Below are 19,714 nucleotides of genomic sequence, written 5' to 3'. Positions count from 1 at the left end.
CAGCTCTATGATTCTATGTTCTATGAAACTAAAAACAAGAAAATAAAACAAAGGAACTTTTAGACCCATGTTCTAATTTTATAAGGAGCTCCTTTCCAAGATTCCTTTTTTTATTATTTCCCCTAAGCCAATGTTACCTTGTGAAAGCTGGTCTAGATTTAAAGAAGAGACCCCCACCAAAGCCTGACACTCAATCTAGCCACTGTTCATTTTCCATATGTTTAACATTTCTCATCATATTTGCACTATGGCATGAAGAAGAACATTACTTGACTGAGAAGAGATGTGATTTCCATAAGGATCTGATACCGCTTTTGGTATCAGTCATGGTGTCCTTTTTATTTGACACAAAGTTGCTTACATAGAAGGCAATCTCATGTAATAAATTAATCATCCATATATAATTAATACTCCATATTATACGGTTCATTTTGTCCAATGCTATGCAGGCATTTACTGCATGAGGACATTTGTTCAGAGTTGGAGAATGCAATAAGTATGTGAACTTGGACCCATACATATCCCCAGGGCAAACATTTGTATCTGATATCTGTGCATTTAAATCTGGATAGCATTTAAAACAGCTAAAAGATGAATTTTATTTTATTATTTGCAGTTACAACACAAATCTATCTATCTACCTACCTATGTACCATCCATCCATCCATCCATCCATCCATATATATATATATATAAAATCCAGAAAATACTGTTGGCATTTTCATCTACACAATTTTTTTTCCATTTAAAATTTATTTAAAGTTTCATCTTTACTGTGTATATATTAGCATATGCTAATTTTATGTACATTTATTTCATTTGGTCACTGACATTGGCCTTATCTACCAAGAAACGTTTGCTCTCTAGATTGTTTTGATATTTTCCTGTTTCTATCCAAAAATATTAGAAACATTGCAGTATGGAAATAGTTTTTCTCACCAGCACATAAGGTTCTCTATAGAAGTAGTCCTGAGACAATTTGTTTCATTGTATGAATAACCACAGTTTTTTTAAAAAAATCTTGAAAACAGTCAGGTTTGCTGCAAAGGCATATTTTACATACACTATTGCTGAATTGAGTCCAATGGAATGTATTTCTGAGTAGAGCTGTGTAGAGCTGTGAGATATAATACAGTTTTGCTAGGCAGAAATCAATTGTTGATTTCAGTTTCATAGATTGAAGCTCTTGAGGAAATAAATGAGATAATCTTAAAACTGCTAGATGTGGACTACTGAAATATGGATTACCACTGGATGGTAGCAAATGGTCAAAGCTTTTGTCTGTTTTTGCTGCCATCTAGTGGCCATCTTTTTTAGCATTTTTTAGTCTTGATGTTATAATACTGGTACTAATATTCTCTGTGTGTGTGTGTGTGTGTGTGTGTGTGTGTGTTTGTTTGTGTGTGTGTGTGTGTTCTGTCTGTCTGTCTGGGTCTGTGCCTGGGTCTGTGTGTACTCACAAATTGTGTGTATATACAATTCAGGTCTAATCTCCAGTAACATTAGTCTTTTTCAATAAAGTCAAACTAATATTTTTTTACAAATAAAATATGAAAATAAGAAATTGATCATTAGTTATGGGCAAGCTTTTTGCATAGAAGAACATTTTGTAATGTTACTATTATTAGTAGCCAAGATTATAGCACTAGATAGGGAAGAGTTAGAATTTTTTGTTCAGTTATACAAACTAAAGTATGTATGGTTAGTCTTACAGATGTGCATTGTTGTAGGCTTAATACACATATAATCAGCAGCAAGATTTTGGTACCACAGATTTTCAGTGGGATGAAAATGGTTCCTGTATGTCATGTGGTTCCTATATGTCATGTGTTGCTCATCCTTCTTTTAAATGAAACTTTCCATGTGAAGATAAATCAGCTTTTGTTTTAGGATTAGGGTGCCCCCTTGTCTCTTTTTATCATCGGCTAATGGTGTAAACATATCAGTGAGTTCGGCTGTGCAATTAGGACAACCTCAATAGTTGGGAATGGTAGGTTATGAAAACCCACAGATGACATATCAAGTGATTTCTATCAGTCTGAATACCTCTCATTATATAAACATCTTACCATATGCAGATTTTACAAAGAAGCACAAATGGTTATTTTTAAAAAAAGTACTTTGGAGTTTCATATGCCTACAAGTAATCATCATTTAGCAAAACTTATTGGGCCCAGAAACTCCATCATTAAGTGATTGCGGTTGTACATTGAAAAACCAGATAACTGCACTGTTCACCAATGACCGTTCTGACTGCCATCATTAAATGAGAACTGCATGGGTCATTAAGGGAGGACCTCACATGACCATTATTCCCAACCTCCGGCTATTGACTTTGCTTGTGGGAAGCGGGTGGAGAAGTCACAAATTGCAATCATGTGACCACAGTATACTGCAATAGCTATAAGTGCAAGGTCAGATTATAACTACCACTGGTTTGGCGCTATAGTACATTTGAATAGTAATTGAATGAGTGGTCAATAGACAAGGGCCAACTGTATTAAAAACAATATGTATTCAGCCTGTTTTAAATCTGGTAAATATTACAGGATAGTTCCACATTTACTTCCTTTGTTTTGTAATTCTTTACTGTGAAAGAACTTCAAGTAAGGTACACAAGGCAAGGTGAAAAATAATAAGAGACATTACTAAAGTTTTATAATGTTTACATTGCTATATACTACATTGCAGTATAATGTAGAAAATATCAAAATCTATTCAAACTCATAATACGGCAGATATCGTCTAGCAACAAATAATACAACTCATATTTGTATTTCAGAAAAAAATAAATGTTGCTTAAGATATGAGATACATACCTAGAAGTTATTGGCAAACGCTGGAGAGGAATAAAGGTGTCTGACCGTTTTTTATACCTAGAACTATTAAAAAGAAACAAAAGATTTCAAGTAGAGAGGTCTTTGGGTATGGTTATGCCACTCCCTGATTTAATTATGGTATATAATCAATACCTGTATTAGGAATGTTTGCAATTTCCTAAGTACAATAGTCTACCATGGAACATTGATATACAAAAATAAAATCCACCTTTCATGCTAATTGAATGCTAACTGAAGGGAAGTAAGAGCTACTTTTTGTGTGCATTGGCAATAAGATGAAGTTTCCAGTTTGTTTCTAATGTTTGGGAAGCCTAGCATTTTCTATTTATAGTTATGCTTAAAGTTTTTTGCTTTAGTTCCATTTGAAAACCCATGAGGGTGATCGCATAATATACTGTATGCTGCTGCATGATATTTAATATTTATATCCTTTACAGCAGTGTTTCTCAACCTTGACAATTTTAAGGCATGTGGACTTCAACTCCCAGAATTCTGTGGAATTCTGGGAGTTGAAGTCCACATGCCTTAAAATTGTCAAGGTTGAGAAACACTGCTTTACAGTATATTACACTATGTGGGGCAGAGAATTGAAATACAGAAGAACCCGAATATTTCATTTTGTTGCAGAAATACCATTATGTAGAAATAATTCTTTGTTGTCAAAGATCAAAGTGCTCGGGGAACATAACATGCAAACATTTGACTCATTAGAACTGCATTAGACGTTGCATTAGACATCTTACTAAAGCTCATTCAAAACTGTAAATCTTTTCAACAATTTACATATACAGTAATCTGAAGCATAATATACATCATTGAACAAAGAGAAATCCTTGCAGATCTGGTCTTTCACTCAGAATTAAGAACAATTGTATCTTCCAAAAGTGATCCTTCATTTGTCCTGTTTAACTTCTGCTATCAACTGGCCTATATATCTTTTGGAAGTATAAGTAGGGAACAATGCAGTGGGTGAAGGATTTACTCCAGAGCCCCACTTTGTCTGTTACTCTGCCTCTGTCCATTTTCTAATACAGGGCTTTTCAACCTTTTCATCCATTGTACCACTTTTAGGATATGGCAATATCCAAGTACCACCAGTTGCCTAGCAAGGTGTCAAAAACTTGATGACCCAAAAAAAAGGAAAAAAGTGATAAAGTACAGGTAGTCCTCGACTTACAACAGTTCACTTAGTGACTGTTTGAAGTTACAATGGCACTGAAAAAAGTGCCCCCAAGCCACAGTCAAGCAAGATGCCTGCCCGCCCAGCTGCACTCTTCCTCCCCTCCGAGGTTTTCATTGTTGTGAGCATTTCTGTTGAGGATTGGCAGTGGGGGTGGGGTGGGAGGTGTTTGGTTTTTATTCCCCCAGTCTGCTGGGTGGTTGCAGCAGGTTTTGGTCACTTCACATGACCCTGGGACACTGTGACCGTCATAAATATGAATCAGTTGCCAAGCATCTGAATGTAAATCACAAGACCCTGGAGATGCTGCAACATTCCAGCTGATTGGCATTTCTTCTAGGCTCAGCAGAAGCACCAGGCTCAACGCCGCTTGATTGGCGCTTCTTCGGGGCTTAGCAGAAGCACCAGGATCAGTGCCGAGCTCCAGCTGGAGCCTGGCGCTGATCCTGGCGCTTCGACTGAACCCTGACAGCCCTGCAGCTCCAGCCATCTCTTGCTCAGGCTTGTGCGGTGCTGCCACCAGCTCAGCTCATTCCCCTCTCCCGCTACCACTTTTCTAGGATGGTCGCGTACCACCTGCCTGGTGCCAATGTACCACAGGTGGTACCCGTACCACTGGTTGAAAAGCCCTGCTCTAAGAGGTTACTAAATACAGGTCAATTGCTTCTGGCTTGGTACCCAGGCCCATTTGGACAGAATTCTTGGTCTTGGGTTTTCTTCCTGGAGAAGGTTGTTAGCTAGGTGCTAGGCTTTGGTTATCTCTATAACACACTTTGTATAAATAATTTATAAGTAATTATTAAACTTGCTTAATAAATCCTTGCTTGCATTCAATTCTGGCTCTTGGGAACATTCACATGTTCACAGAGAACCTCCAATAATATCAAAGATATGCTCCACGTCAGTAGAAGACACCCTTTGAGTACATTAATGTCAGCTATGAATATATTTCATAGAAAAATAACAGAACTACAAATAGTCAGAACAATTTTTTTCATTGGATTGATTGGAAGAGTCCTATGTCACTTCCATTTTTATGGGCCTGCTTATTTATCTGATCCTTTCTCCTTGCAGAGACCTGCTCTTCACTCCTTCCCTTCCTTTTTCCCTGTTTTTGGCTCCAGCCACAGCAATAGAAGCAGGCAATGATGGGGAAATCAGAAACGTAGGTAGCCCTTTCCCACGATTTTCCATCTTTCCATATAATCTTGCCTCAATGATTTTGCATAAGCAAAGGAAGTGTAGTGACTTAGTTTTTAAAAAGAAATTATCAGATAAGAACTTGCCTCCCAAAATTAACTGGAGATATTGTTGATCCCTTTTTGTAGAAGTCTGTACTTTGTTCAGGAGAAGCAAATGGGTGGTCACCGAGCATCCTCATCGGAATGCCATTTCGGGAGGAAGTTTCATCCACTGATATTAAAAATAAAAGTAGAAATTTTACAAAAGGCTATTTTGTTGCAAGCATATTTTCTGACATTTGAGCAATTTGGTTGTTTGTATTTAGCAAGCTGTTCTTCTACAAGTATATATGTGTATATTATAACACATGAATTTAATTGAAAATATATTTCTTCTTTTGGCTAAAGATCTTTTTGAAATATAATATGTCATCAATAATTCAGAATGAAGTTCTTTAGCCTCATAGTTTTTTAATGCTTATTTGCAAAAAAAGAATTCAAACTTATTAGTCCTGTCAGGGCCCACTTCAAAACCTCATCCTAAGAAAGCAGGACTCTTGGAACAGTCTCTTTCCAAAAAGAACTTTTATTAGGAGAAGCTGATAGCAGGCATGATAAGCAGGATCTGAGGGTTTCCCACTCAGATCAATAGGTTAAAAGAATCCCAAGCATAACCCCACCCCAATAGTTCATCTGGTCAGTTTGAATGGGCCAATCCCCAGGTGTTAAGTTCGCTGTGGGAAAGGAGCTGAAAACACGGTCTTTTCCCATGCTTGTGAAGATGTTGTTGGGTCTTCTCACCTTCCTTTCTGCAGCGAGAGATAAGCAGATAGTCAGAGGCACATTCCTTTCTCACCCCAAGGTAACATCAAGGGAGAGACAGTTCAAAGAGTCAGCATGCAGGAACAGCAGAAAGGATACATTGTAGCAAAGCAGAATGACATACCACAGAGCCTTCCCCCTCCTCCTCAGGAGAATGGCAGAACCCTCAGAAAGAAAGAATTAGGAAAGAGGTGAGATGGATTCCCCCCCCCAGAGAAAAATGGGTTCTGACAAGTCGAAAGGTTTGCATACAATACATCAGTGGTTCTCAATATTCCATGTCTTGTATCCTACCAATCATTCTTCACCATGGGAAAATGATATATGGATATTTGAAAACTTAATTCTAATGCTTGGAATGACAATCATACTTTAAACTATTAGGATTATATAATAAAAAATAGAAGGTTTCTGAGATATACCATATTTCTTCCTTCCTATAGATTTTTCCAGTGTCCTCTCAGAAGCTGTAGCCTTATGTCGGAGGTGGATACCATAAAACAAACATCGTTTCCCTGTATGGTAAGTGTGATTACCAAAGCTTGGGTAAAATGTCCATTCTTCAACTGAGTTTTCATTTTTTCCTGAAAAAAAAGACAATAAAAGCATGAGAGAAATCATACAATTAACTCCCCCCCCTGTCTATTTTCATGCTATCAAGTAATATAGTCAATATTTTTGAAACATTTATTTTTTTAAACCACACAGAAAAAATGCACAGAGAAATCCCAAGTTTTAATCATAGGATTTCTGTTCACAGTTTTGTTTACAGCATACCAGATGGACACATGGATATCAAGGTTGTGCAGTGCTTTAGATATTATCCAAGAAAGGTACTTTGGACAAGATAGGAGAATGAACCCAATCTCAGTCTGCAAATAATCTCATCTACATCTTTTCTTGAAATTGCACAGCTACCTGTCGGGTGTTCTTGGGAAATAATGCAACTGGTTTCAATAGCTGCAGGAGAGGCTACATTTGGGTCTCTGCATAACTGAGAGCACTGCATAGCTCTAACGTGTTTCTTAATGTGTGGTCTTAGGGGGTCTGTAAAACCAAAATTATTGGGTAAATATTGAAGATATTTTCAAAAATTTAAAACAGTGTTACTCTTCTCACTGTACTTTTTTATTTGTTAAAATATAGGATGTTTTCAATAAAATATTTTATGTTAATATCTAATGATTTAAAATTGTTTACATGATTCAATAAATGTTCAAGAATGAATTTTTAATATGGCAAATATTGACAAATATAACCCATACAAACAAACTTCCATAATTTTGAGCAAAACGTTTAAAGAATATTGCCCTAACACAGACATGTCAAACACGAATGCGGCCTGTGAAGTGGTTTCATGTGGCCCGTGAAGCCATCTGGAAACAATGAGGGAATGGCCCCCGCTGCCTTGGCCCTGGCTCAGGCCGACCAGGAGCCAATGTACAATTTTGTGGTGGCTATCTATGCTGAAACGCATTCAGTCTTAGCTCCACAAGTCCATCTAGAAACAGCGAGGAACAGCATCGGCCCCGCCCCCTGGGTGCATGCTGGGGAAGTATCACCCTTTATGAGGAATAAAGAAATGGACCATGCCTTGGTGCTTGCCCCAGTCCCACCCCCTTCTGCCAGAGACCCTCAAATCTGTCCCACTCCTACCCAGGCCCCCACAGGCACCCTTGACGCGAACGATTTAGAGCTGGCCATGCCACCCAGTAAGCCACACCCACTCCATCCACGCCTACCCATTAGGCCAACCCACCCTGGCCACACCCACTGCCCTGATGCAGCCCTCAATGAAATTGAGTTTGATACCCCTGCCCTAACAGCTGACATGGGAGAGAGATGGAGCACAACTAATCAGCTCATGCTTTGCCTAAAGAAACCTTCTGTTAGTGTGTCTTCAGGAGGGTCTCCCACATGAGGCCCCAGTAAATATACATTGACCCAAATGGCCCAGGCATTTGAAAGAATATGGCAGTCATTCATGTTTTTTTCAGCTGTGTAGTTATAGGGGTTTTTTTTTATTTCTTTGGCTCTGAAGAGCAAAAGTGTTAGTCTGAATCTCAGATGCATGGCATTATGTTTCCTATTTTGATCCTCCTACCGACAGGGCGTATTGGAGCCATCCTGTGCACAGGCCTTCCTCTCTGCTGGCAAAGGAACACTTCTGTATTAGCCTCTGACCCTTATCCACCCTCCCTTGGAGCATAAATCTCTACCTTGGGGATTAATTAGACAGTTTTTTTGAGACAGAATACTGTGGCCAGGCAAAATGTCACTTCCCTTTTACTCTGAGAGCACCGTTCTTGAAAACCATAAGCTAATATCAAAGAGCCCTTCTGCCTCTCAGCCAGCTTACAAGCTTGGCTCTCAGTGAGCTCATAAAATCCCTCAAAAGGAAATCGGCTGAGGTTAGTGTGGGAGGGCAGGAGCTGAGAACATTGAAGGGAAAAGTCACAGACATATTATGTAAAGTATTCTAACTGGAGGAGCCCCTCCAGTGGTTTTTTTTTTTTTTTTTAACCAACAGACTATTTCTATTTCAACTGTATTGGCTGGAGAGCAGGTTTGCATTGGGAGAACTAAATGTTTCCAACCAAGTGCCAAATAATAAATATACCCTTTTTCATATACAAGAGAAGGTTATGAAAACTTTTAACACATAAACAGAAGTGACTGAATGAAAAGTAGGAGAGATCTGTAAACTTGCAGATATTTATTTTTACAGTTATATATGCAAATAATTCAAATTTGGGCAGTTTCCCCCTGAATCCTTCCCTTCTGTAAATTTCTATAAATTTCTGCAAAGCATGTTATTATCACTATCCAATTTCTCAATAGTTATTCTGGCTACAAAATAACAAAATCACCATTTGCATTTGCATCTGCTATTAATATATATAACTAGAAAAATATCAGACTCAAACATATGTATAATAAATAACATCCTATACAGTACTACGAAAATAATCACACACTATTTCTTTTAGAGCAGTGGTTCTCAACCTGTGGGTCGGGACCCCATTTGGGGTCGAATGACCATTTCACGGGGGTCACCAAACAAGGCTGTCCGCCATTTTTTCCCCCTTTTCTTTGGCCATGCCCCTGGCACCCGGTGATGTATAAGTGGTTGGGGGTCACCACAACATGGGGAACTGTATTATGGGGTCGCGGCATTAGAAAGGTTGAGAACCACTGTTTTAGAGTGTTCCTGCAGTTTTACTTACTTGGTGAGGAGTCCTGTTGTTTGAATGTATCTATCTGGCATGCTTCATCTGCCAAATACTGTTTTTGCAGAAGATTACCAGAAGGGTCAGGAAAGGCTGATAAAGTAGAGTTTGATTTCAAAGGAGGGCCAGGCCTGATAAAAACAAAATTGATCTTATTAATTACAAAAACAAATTAATGCTAAATAAATATGTGACCATTTGGCACATACGCAGAAAGATGAAGTTCTTTGGAGGTCTGACTTGGTGTCTTTAAATATTCTTGATTGTTATTTTGCTGGAAGGATGGCAATGTGGCGTCTACTGTGGATTTTGTGGAGGATTTGCTTGGCTCTGAAAGGTAATGAACAAAAGAGGGTAATTAACTCTATTTAAATATGCTGAGGATACCTGGAGATATGGCCAATTAATTAAAACAGAAATAACAACTCTGTCATGGAATATAAATTACCTATTACAGAATACCTTTACAGACCATGCTTCTTTAACCAGGTGTGGTTTTCTTACTACCAAAACTGATTGTGGATTTAAAACAGTGGTTCTCAACCTGTGGGTCGGGACCCCATTTGGGGTCGAACGACCATTTCACAGGGGTTGCCAAACAATGCAGTCCGCCATTTTTTTTCCCCTTTTCCTTAGCTGTGCTACTCCCTTTTATTCTATTGGCTTTTGAAAGCCAATAGAATAGACTCTCTTGAATAGAGTCTAATTCTATTGGCTTTCAAAAGCCAATAGGAATTGTCCAGGCTGTCTCTGCCCTGCTGAGCCCGCCAAAAGTCCCATTCTGCAAACAGTGCTGCACCAGTTGAGTAGTCCTCGACTTAAGACTGGTTGAGTAGTCCTCGACTTACGATCGGTTGGGAGTCGCGGCATTAAAAAGGTTGAGAACCACTGATTTAAAAGTTCACACTTTTTAATGTAATTCTTAGTTACTTACTACATTATCTATGATGGGAAATGTCAGGCCCAAGAACCAAGAACAATACATGGAGTTACTTCCAAGTAGTTATTTATTGTGATTCACCTACAGACAGAAATCTTGCCAGACTAAAGCAACTATCTGGATATATTCTGTGAACTGCTAGGGAGGAGCTGTCTTTGCCGTCCTCCTGCCTACCAATCTTTCCAAGTTCAGCAGCCTCTTTGCTCCCTGGCATGCAGCCTCTCCCTCCTGAGACACCACCACAAGAGATGTCACCACCTATGATCTCTCATGGACTCTGAATTTCATTAACTCTGGGATGTTTCTATGTCATCTTGTAAAGATAGGCAACTCCATTCTATAACTGTTCCTATAATTGCAGGATAGTCTCAGAAAGTGGTGTTGTGTCACCCATATTGTTTAGCTTCTATACGACATGAGACCCTCAGAAGGTGTGAGTCTGGTGTCCTCACTATGCAGCTGATATCCAGTTCAATAGGCCTCATTTCCATTGTCTAATTTTGGAAAAGCAACAGATTAGGAGCAACAAGAGTTGTTTGAAAGCAGGTGATGATGAATAAAACGAAGGTTAAATGTTGAATTATTTCTGGCTGGAGTGATTTATTTTCCAGGAGTAGGCCTAAAGCCTATTTAAAATAGGATTATAACCAGTGTAAAACAGGCACATGGAGCATGAAGATACTTCTAGATTCAGCCTCTTTCTACATGTTTGATGGTAATGGTGGTTATGCTTAAGTCTGCTATGCTTATATAAAATCATTTTTGATATTTTCTCCTGCTCTTTCAGCAGAGGTTCTTAGGATACAAGAAGGTCAAAAAGACTTTTTTTAAATATTTTATTGACTTTTTATAATTACAGCTCTTTAGTGCTTAGTAAACAACATATTGTCTGGGTACACATATTTAACATTAATAATAATACAACTTCCATTCCTACTCCCCACTCCATTTTTCTAGCTATTTGTAAAAATTGGCCCATGTTTGAAAGTATTCTGTATCTTCTTTCCCTTTCATTTTCAATGTAAGTCTATCCATTTCTGCACAGTCCAGAATGTTCTTAATTATGTCTTCTTCATTTGGTGTTTCTTCATTTTTCCAATACTGTTGAAATGTAATTCTCGCTGTTGTTAGCACTTGTAATATTAAATATACACATTCTTTATCATAGTTTTCTGAGATTATACCTAAAAGAAATAGTTCCAGCTTAAAATCTACATGTTGTCTTAACATTTTCTTTAACTACATATGTATTTTTGAACATTTTTTTTTTTTTTTGCTTTAGGGCAGACATGTCAAACACAAGGCCTGCGGGCCGAATCCAGCCTGCCAAGGGCCCAAATTTGGTCCTTGGAGCTGTTCCAGAAATGGCAAGGGACCGGCCCCCGCTGCCCCAGCCCTGGCCCACACCAACCCAACTGGGCACCCTCCCAGCGCATGCACAGGAAATGAGTGCTCAGAGGCTGGTGGTGCGCAGGAGCAGCTGCAGCTCATTTGCCTCACCCCGCCCCAGCCCTCCTGGCCTCATTTCCCCCCTCCCAGCCTCGCCTGTCACACCCGGCCATGCCCACTTTACTGGGCCTCTCCTCATCTGGCTCTGCTTTGCCGGGCCTCATCTTGCCACGCCCGGCTCTACTTTGCTGGGCTAGGCACCAAAGCACCGCTGAAAACCGTGGAGTCTGTGTGCATGCCTGCCTTGCCCACAGCAGCCATGCTCACCACAGCGCTCTACAGATGATCTGAGGCATGGAGAGCATGACTGACGGGTGAGCTTGTAGCAGGTGCACACACAGACTCTGCTCTTTTTGGCGACACTTCTTGCCACTCATCTTCCTCTGCACTAGTGCCTCCATGCCCCACTCGCTGGCCTGGTCTCACAGCCTGCAAGACTTCCCTTTCACTGGGATTGCCCCGCCCCTGAGTGGGAAAGCCACGGCCGGTGGTGGCATGGCCACCAGTAATGCTGCCAATCTCTCCCCTCCCCTCACCCCTTCCTGAGCATGGAGGAGACAGAATGGGACCTTTAGGTCACGGGGCTTCTGCCTTCCAGCGTGTGATAGGAGATTGCAAGGGCTGTCAGGGGGACATGGCAGGTGAACGGCGGTGGCATGCAGTTTCTGGCATGGGGGGGGGTCAGAAGCAAAACTGCCCTTTTAGCAGGTGTAGAGTTAATCCTGGCATGGAGGCAATGGAGGGAAGGGAAGCCACTGCTCCGCACATTCTTTTTAAGCAGCTAGAGGCTCCAGGCAGAGGTTTCCCATTTTGATCACTTCCCTATCGTTTCCTCCTGCTCCATGGCTCTCAGCTCACCTTTCCCAGAACCTGCGCACTTGGACACCAACAGCCTTGCTGTCCTTTTGCCATCCCCATGTCTCCTCCTCATGATTTCTCCTGGTGGTCTCCCATCCTATTGGTGAAGATGCTTTAGTTACAAAGCCAGGTTTCCTCACATGGAGTGGGAGTGGGCCTCCCTCTAACCCACATACTTTGCCCTCCCGCACACATCATGAGCAACCTGGCCAAGGAGAGGCAGCAGCTTCGAGGAGGAGGTAAGCACAGCAGGGCACCTCCTTGGGACAGCAGGGCTGGGCTGGGCTGGGCTGGGCTGGGCTGGGTTGTGGGGTCCCAGTGCCCTGGGAGCTTGAGGACCAGGCTGGGCACTTGCCCTACACTGCCCATGGCTCCGGGCAGCCTGCGCTGCCATCTGGGGTCCTCTGTATGGCCTGAGAAGGATAGCGAGGCTCCCCTGGTGGGCAAGAGTTTGGAGCTCGCCCTAGTCTTGCCTTTCTCCACTGGAGACAGTGGATCCCCTAGCCCCGCCCGGACCACACAGGTGCCCCCCAACACAAGCAATGCTGAGCTGGCCACGCCTACCCGAACCATGCCCACCCGGCCCCTCAAAGTCAACCACAACCCTGATGTGGCCCTCAGTGAAATTGAGTTTGACACTCCTGCTTTAAGGAATGTCCACCAAAGGTGGTAATAAATGCCCGGTTTTGCCTACATTTCCAACGATCGCTAAACATGTTTTTAAAGATTTTTGCTAATCTTGCAGGTGGCAGATACCATATATAAAACATTTTATATAATTTTTATGGGTAGCTGCCCTTGTTATTTTATTGTTTCTTTCCCACAGGTTTTGCCATTTTTCTAACTCTAAACTGTGCCCAAAATATTTTGCTCATGTTATCATTCTTTCTTTAACTTGTTCATTTTCCATCTTTAAATTTAACAAAAAACTATACAGTTTCTTAATCAATTTTTCATCTGATGACAGTAGTATCTGGTGAAATACTGTCTGATCTTTATAAAAAACCAGATATTTTGGCATCTTTCTCATATCTCATTTGCATTTGCAAGTGTGGCCACCATGATAGCTCAATGTCGTGTTCTTCCAGTTCTTGTTTAGTTTGTAATTTCCCTTCAGTATTCATTAAAAAAAATCTCAATTTTTATAAGTATTGTTTGAAATAAAAAAGTATGCCTTTTTTAATATTGAAGTTCTCTGTGAAATCTCCATTTACTATTACTTTATCTGTTTGTCTATGATAAATTGTTTTTATTATATTTATGAGGTTTTCTCCAAAATCCATATAGGAGATAACTCTTCCTTTTCTGACAGTCAACCAAAAAGTGGAAACTGCTGCAGAACAAGAAGCTCATTTGCCAATGAGATTAGTTTACTTAATGTAAACCAAGTAACCAGAGAACTGCATCTTCATCTAAGACCACTGAAACTTAGAAGTTATTATAATTCCTAATAGTAATGTCTTGACAGTAGAGAACAGTCCAGCTTCAGAGGTTGTGGATTGTCCTGAAGGCTGGCGGAAGAGGCTGAAGAACCACTTCTCAGCTGTAGTTAGTTAGTTAGTTAGTTAGTTAGTTAGTTAGTTAGTTAGTTAGTTAGTTAGTTAGTTAGTAACAACTCTGGGTGTCTAATTAAAAACACAATACAAAAATAAAGATCAACATACATTAGGATTAAAGCCTATAAGAGCAGATGAAGGCAAACACAATCAACATGAAGGGTTCTGTATGTAATTGGAAGAAAGGGAAATTGTTTAGTCTGTTACTTTTTTGCCTTCTGTAATCAGCTTTTGCACCAGGGAAATCTTATGCAAGCATGAGAATCATGTACATGGATGGGATGTACTGAAGTAGGGAATAAGGGAGTGTACAAGAATGATTGATGTCTTCCTTATGATGTAATGGCTCTGTTGTCTGATTTTCATTGGCTAATAAAGTTTATAATGCAACGCTACCAACTTTCTAAGGTGTGGCACTTCTGGATGTAATTCTGCCAGCATTCCAGATTGTCTGCCACCCAGCCATCTTATTTGATCAAATAAAGAGCTGTCTAAGAAGCCTCCACTTGGGTTATTTGATTAGATTGATATGATATCTCAAGTTCAAATAAGGGCCAGTGATCTTACAAACAATAAAATAAAACATCTCACAGGCTCCAATTCACCTGTTGATTTCAATGCCATCTTTAAAGGAATCATGAGTCCAGGAGATCCCCTACATTGTGCATCAGTTCTGTTTGAGGTGGCACAACCCTATCCAGAACCAAAAATGGAGGCTCACTGGATCTAGAAGGCTGTATAGCAACTCAGTCTTGCTAGGGTTGATCTGCAATCTATTCGGTAAACATTTTGTTTTGTTATTATTAGGTAAATTAAGAAAAAACACTTCAGTTATATTTTCCTAGAAAGACAGAATATGAGGGCAAGAAAAATCATTTCTGGAATTTTTTTCTGGAATTCATGTTCCTGTGACTTGAGCCACTGGATTAAGTCTAAATCCATCTCATCCAATAGATTTATTGAACACACTGCTGAGGTTTGCAGGGTACATCCTTCTGAAGCTCCTGTTAAGCACACTTACAGCATTCAGACCATGAATGGCTGGGCCACTGGGTGCCCAGCCATTTCTTATCTGCAAGAAATACACCTCTTCCAGTAAAACAAAGTGTTGAATTCAAGCAGATATAATACAAGCAGATATACAAGCAGATTTAAGTAAATTGTGATTTTAATCAATTGGGATTCCATTCCTGGTCCCTTAGAAGCACATTCGTCTCTCCTTTTGTTTTTGTAATTCCCCGAGAATGTTTCCCAAGGTAACTTACCAGTCATAATCTCCTGAAAACAGAGGACTCTGGGTTTTCTTTCTTTTCATCTTTTCATCATTGCCTTCATCATTAAAAAGTCTTGCTCAGCAGCAAAAAGCATGTGCCTAAACCTTATAAACAGGCATGGTGGTGCAGATCTACCACCTCCAGTTCAAGAGTTCTGTGGTCTGTTGGATACCAAGGAAACGGAAGACAACACATACGGAGAAAAGAGAATTCTGATGAGGCTGCCTTGGACCATTTGAAGATTTTTAAAGAGATTCTGCTCCTCACTGAATGAATGGGATTAAATATGCAAAATGCACATCCTGTAACTCTCTGTAAAATATCACATCCCCTTCTCCTAAAAAAAAAAAAATGATTTCTGTTTTTTCAGCTCATACCTGACTTCTTTTTTGGCTTTTCTGGCAGCTTCAACTCTTTCCTCTGGCTGGCTGCCACTTATGAGAACCACAATTTCCTTCCTTGCTAGTATGCTGTGACCTCCACCTGCTGTGACCTCCACCTCCAAAAAAATTTTGCATTTTTTTCCTTCTGGTTCATGCAAAATGGAAAATCCTTCCTCCTTCTTGCCCTCATTTATAAATACATAGGACCCAATATTTTGTCCCAAATCCAATAGATGTATAAGGCAGGTCAATGTAGATATAGCTTTATTTCTCTCTCTCTTATATATAACCTCCGGCATTCCAGTCTGACGATGTCAGCAGTTAGTCAACAAAAGCTAAGTTTATCAAACAGTTGTTAGTTTATTAAACAGTTGTTTTTATATTTATCCTGCTCTCTCTCTCTCTCTCTCTCTCTATATATATATATTATATATATATATATATATATATATTATATATTCATATTTTTAACCTTTTTAATCGCGATATATATAATATATATATATATATATATATATACATATACATATATATATATATGTCTTTGGTTATTCAGTTTTCCCCGCGTAAAATTGGAAGTGTTGGTGACGTTTCGACGAAGTCCCATCATCATCTCAGCTGGTTTTTATAGCAGCCCAAAATAAACCCCTCTGCAACTCAGACTAACCTGAGCACAACCAAACAGAACACTCCCCCAGCCAATCAGAGCACAGCCAAGCCCCTAACCATTCAGAACACACCTCCACCCAATCAGAACACAGCCAAGCTCCCACCCAATCAGTTCATACCCCCACTGGCAGTTAAAAGGAAGAAACAGCTAAGACCACACATTGCTGCTCGAAGCACGAAGCTGAAAACACCAGCCTGAAGATGACGAATGGGACTTCGTCGAAACGTCGCCAAGACACTTCCAATTTTACGCGGGAGAAAACCCGAACAACCAAAGACCTACATACAAATACCCGCGAAAACCTCAGAAAACAAATATATATATATATATATATATATATATTATATATATAATATATAGAGAGAGAGAGAGAGAGAGAGAGAGAGAGAGAGAGGGGGGGGGGGAGATGAAAAATTAAGGATGCCAATAACCAATGAAAATGAAAGGGCTGGAGGCTGAGCTGTCCTTCCCGTGAGTCCAATGGGACACAACTGAAGAAGGGTGCCTTTGTTATAGCAAACGTATACTTTTATCTGATGAATGCAGGTCACCCCAGGGAAAGGAAGATAATGAAAACAAGACCAACTGGTTGTAACACTCTAAGCCATTAATGATACTCTGAATCCACATATTCAAGTGGGCTTTTTCGTTAACTGTTGGGAAATGAAGTTGGGGGTTACTGGTTGTGCTTGGGAAGGGTAGCTGCAGCCAGGCAGAAACACTCCTACCTTCATTCACTTACTCACTCACTCATTCACTTACCCACTCATTTCTTTACTCATAAACAAGCAAGCCAATATTCTAATTGCCTGTAACATTTTCAAGCACTGTGCTGAAATCCAGAGGCAGCTTCACCCCAACCCAGGCTCTTAGTTTACAAAAGCAAACCTAAGGCAGAGAGGAGAAGGGTGTAGGAGGAAAGGAGACAGCAAAGAGCATGCAGATGGGGAAGGGAGATGACATTTGGAGACTGGCAGCTATTTCAAGCAAGCAAGTCAACTGCCAGGAGGACCACAACTTATGGTAAGCAGTATATCCTGGTGGAAGTCTTCCTTGGAGTTTTCCAGAAGTTCAGTAGCAACTAGAAGAGGAAAGCCACACTGAAACCACACTTCATTCCAACTTGTGTAAGAACATTAGAAGGAAGCAAAGATTGTACGCCATTTTAGAGACTAATAGGCTTTTGCCTGAACTAAATGTTAAAGGGCTTAGTATTGAAGACATATTAACACCACTCTGCAATTCCTAGAAAGGTGGAGAGCAATTATCTATTGTTGGGGAAGTTGTGTGTTGCAATAAAGCACCGTGTACAGATTTGCTATGCTCTGGTATGTCCAAAACGTGAAAAGCAATATCATGCTTGAAAGAAAAAACAGGCTGAACATTCTTCTTATATCAGGCCATTAGCTTTTATGCCCATTTGCATGAGCAAATTATTGCTTTGAAGTTTGGAGGGGGGAGGGCACTTCAGATAATTTGATCTTTAAGACAGGTAGAAAGTCATCTATTCAGAAATCCCCAACACAGGTTTCTCCCCCAGAGGAATCTGCTTGCCTTTGTTTGCTGCAAGAAGATTTCAAGTTTCTTCTATAAAACATTAGAAATTCTCTTAAAAATGTGTCCCAGAGAATATATCTCCAGCATATACTGTACCATTTACAAACAAGTCTCCTGACAATCATGAGAAAAATATTGAGCCCATCATTTTTCATCATGGAACAGAAATGTTGCTTGCAAAGTTTTATCAGAAAATACAACATATTACTACACACAATTCAGCAATTTCTGAAACACAAAAATTAGCTTGCTTGGAAAGACATTAACATAGCTTTCTATTAATCCTCCTAAAACTGTTGCCAAACATCTCTAATATATTCAAAAACTCTTTTTCCCTCCATAATTGCAGATTTGACCCTGTTGCTCAATCCATCAAGCAGTATCAGGATGGATTATGATTAGTTTAGTTGAACATTTGGCCTTAATTAAAACCATCGGCATCAGGATGTGACAGCATTGGACTCTACAGGAAAAAGCTAAATGCACTTGAGAAAGAATTCTGTCATCATTTATTTCTGGCTTTAATGAACCAGAGGAAAGTATAAGCAAATATCAGGTGAAATCTTAAAGTCTCTCCAATCCTTCCAAGCTTGCTGAATATTAGATTTGATTTAATGTCACGGTTCCAACTGATGGAACCAAATAAATCAGAATTTCAAGGCACAAGATTTCTTCAAAGAATATGTTTATTGAATCCATGATGTTGGCATGGTGAAAAGTGAAACCAAATCTAAAATCCCTCCCAAAGGTTCAGAGTAACTCAGTGTAATAGCTCCCACCCTCCTATTTAGCCATAAATCATATTCTTCAATAGAACTGCTTGGCAGGCTTTCTGGCAGGACATCCTTCCTTCCCTACTACAGTGTGGGAATGACCCTCGTTTCCATGGGATCTATTCATATTTAGACTAGCAAAAATACCTCATTCCACCTCCCCCTCTTGTGGCAACCTAGAATGACAAAGATGGCTGCAGCCAGGTTTGTTGTAGAGTTGACATATACATTTTGTAAGAGATTGTGAGGAGGCTGAGAAAGGAAAGGAAACTTAAACAGTTAAGATAGATAACATCTCATCAATGGCAACTTCTCAATGTAAGTGGCAAGAGTCCTGGAAAAAAGCATTTCAAATCATTCATAGATTTTACCTTAATTAACTGCCTAAATGAAGTTAGAAATTTGTCTTATAATGTCCAAGATTCTGAAGTTATTCCAGGTTGGCATAGATACTTTATTGAAATCTATCAAGTTCTTACTTTCTTGATCTTCTCCACACGAGCATCCGGCTTAAGAGAGAGGCAAGAATAATAGCTGTCTATAGTACAGTAAAAGAAACACATAGATGTGATTTAATGCTACTAATGATTTAGTAGTACAGCTGGGCCTTTAGAGTGAAGACTGAAATTTCAAACATCCTGTCCCCAAAACATTCTGGGACCATCTTACCTTGGTGTAACTGATTGGCAGTTGCTGTTATCATTACTATCTTCTGGGGAGACCAAAAAGATGACTTGGATAATGTTTTCCTACTGGATTAACAAAAGAGGCTTGTTAAAACATTGAAGAACAATGCAATGGGACAAGGAAGAAATGAAGAGGAATCATATCCTACTAGATTTGAATGAACTAAAGATTAAGAGTGTTAGAAGTAAAAGGAAATAATATAAAGTTGGTTTATTTGATCAAAGCTAAAATATGTTGTTATTTCTGGCAACCCTTTTTGAACTTTCTGCCAAGGATTGTTTACTTGTTTATAGATAAGAAATGGGATATGAGGA

At 39.7% G+C, this 19,714-nt stretch overlaps 1 protein-coding gene across 5 annotated transcripts in view; it reads right to left on the bottom strand.

The window, feature by feature from the left end:
- The window catches only part of EVA1A (eva-1 homolog A, regulator of programmed cell death), a 79,979-nt gene that overhangs the window by 9,278 nt on the left and 50,987 nt on the right, over positions 1-19,714 (bottom strand). For 2 of the 5 annotated variants that reach the window (XM_039326318.1, XM_039326319.1), the window contains 6 exons: positions 19,383-19,465; positions 9,463-9,583; positions 9,251-9,384; positions 6,446-6,607; positions 5,307-5,433; positions 2,820-2,882 (listed from right to left, as the gene is read on the bottom strand). In XM_039326318.1, the coding sequence (XP_039182252.1) occupies positions 2,820-2,882; positions 5,307-5,433; positions 6,446-6,607; positions 9,251-9,384; positions 9,463-9,583; positions 19,383-19,465 (690 nt within the window). Of the gene's footprint in view, positions 1-2,819; positions 2,883-5,306; positions 5,434-5,806; positions 6,011-6,445; positions 6,608-9,250; positions 9,385-9,462; positions 9,584-15,321; positions 15,492-19,382; positions 19,466-19,714 lie in introns of those variants that run through there. The other 3 variants (XM_039326321.1, XM_039326322.1, XM_039326320.1) reach the window with 3 other exon arrangements.

Source organism: Crotalus tigris, unplaced genomic scaffold (assembly GCF_016545835.1).
Source record: "Crotalus tigris isolate CLP2741 ecotype Arizona unplaced genomic scaffold, ASM1654583v1 scf7180000024340.7048381, whole genome shotgun sequence".
NCBI lineage: Eukaryota > Metazoa > Chordata > Lepidosauria > Squamata > Viperidae > Crotalus > Crotalus tigris.
Note: the sequence above shows the minus strand (reverse complement) of the source record. Positions and strands in the feature narration are given on the sequence as shown.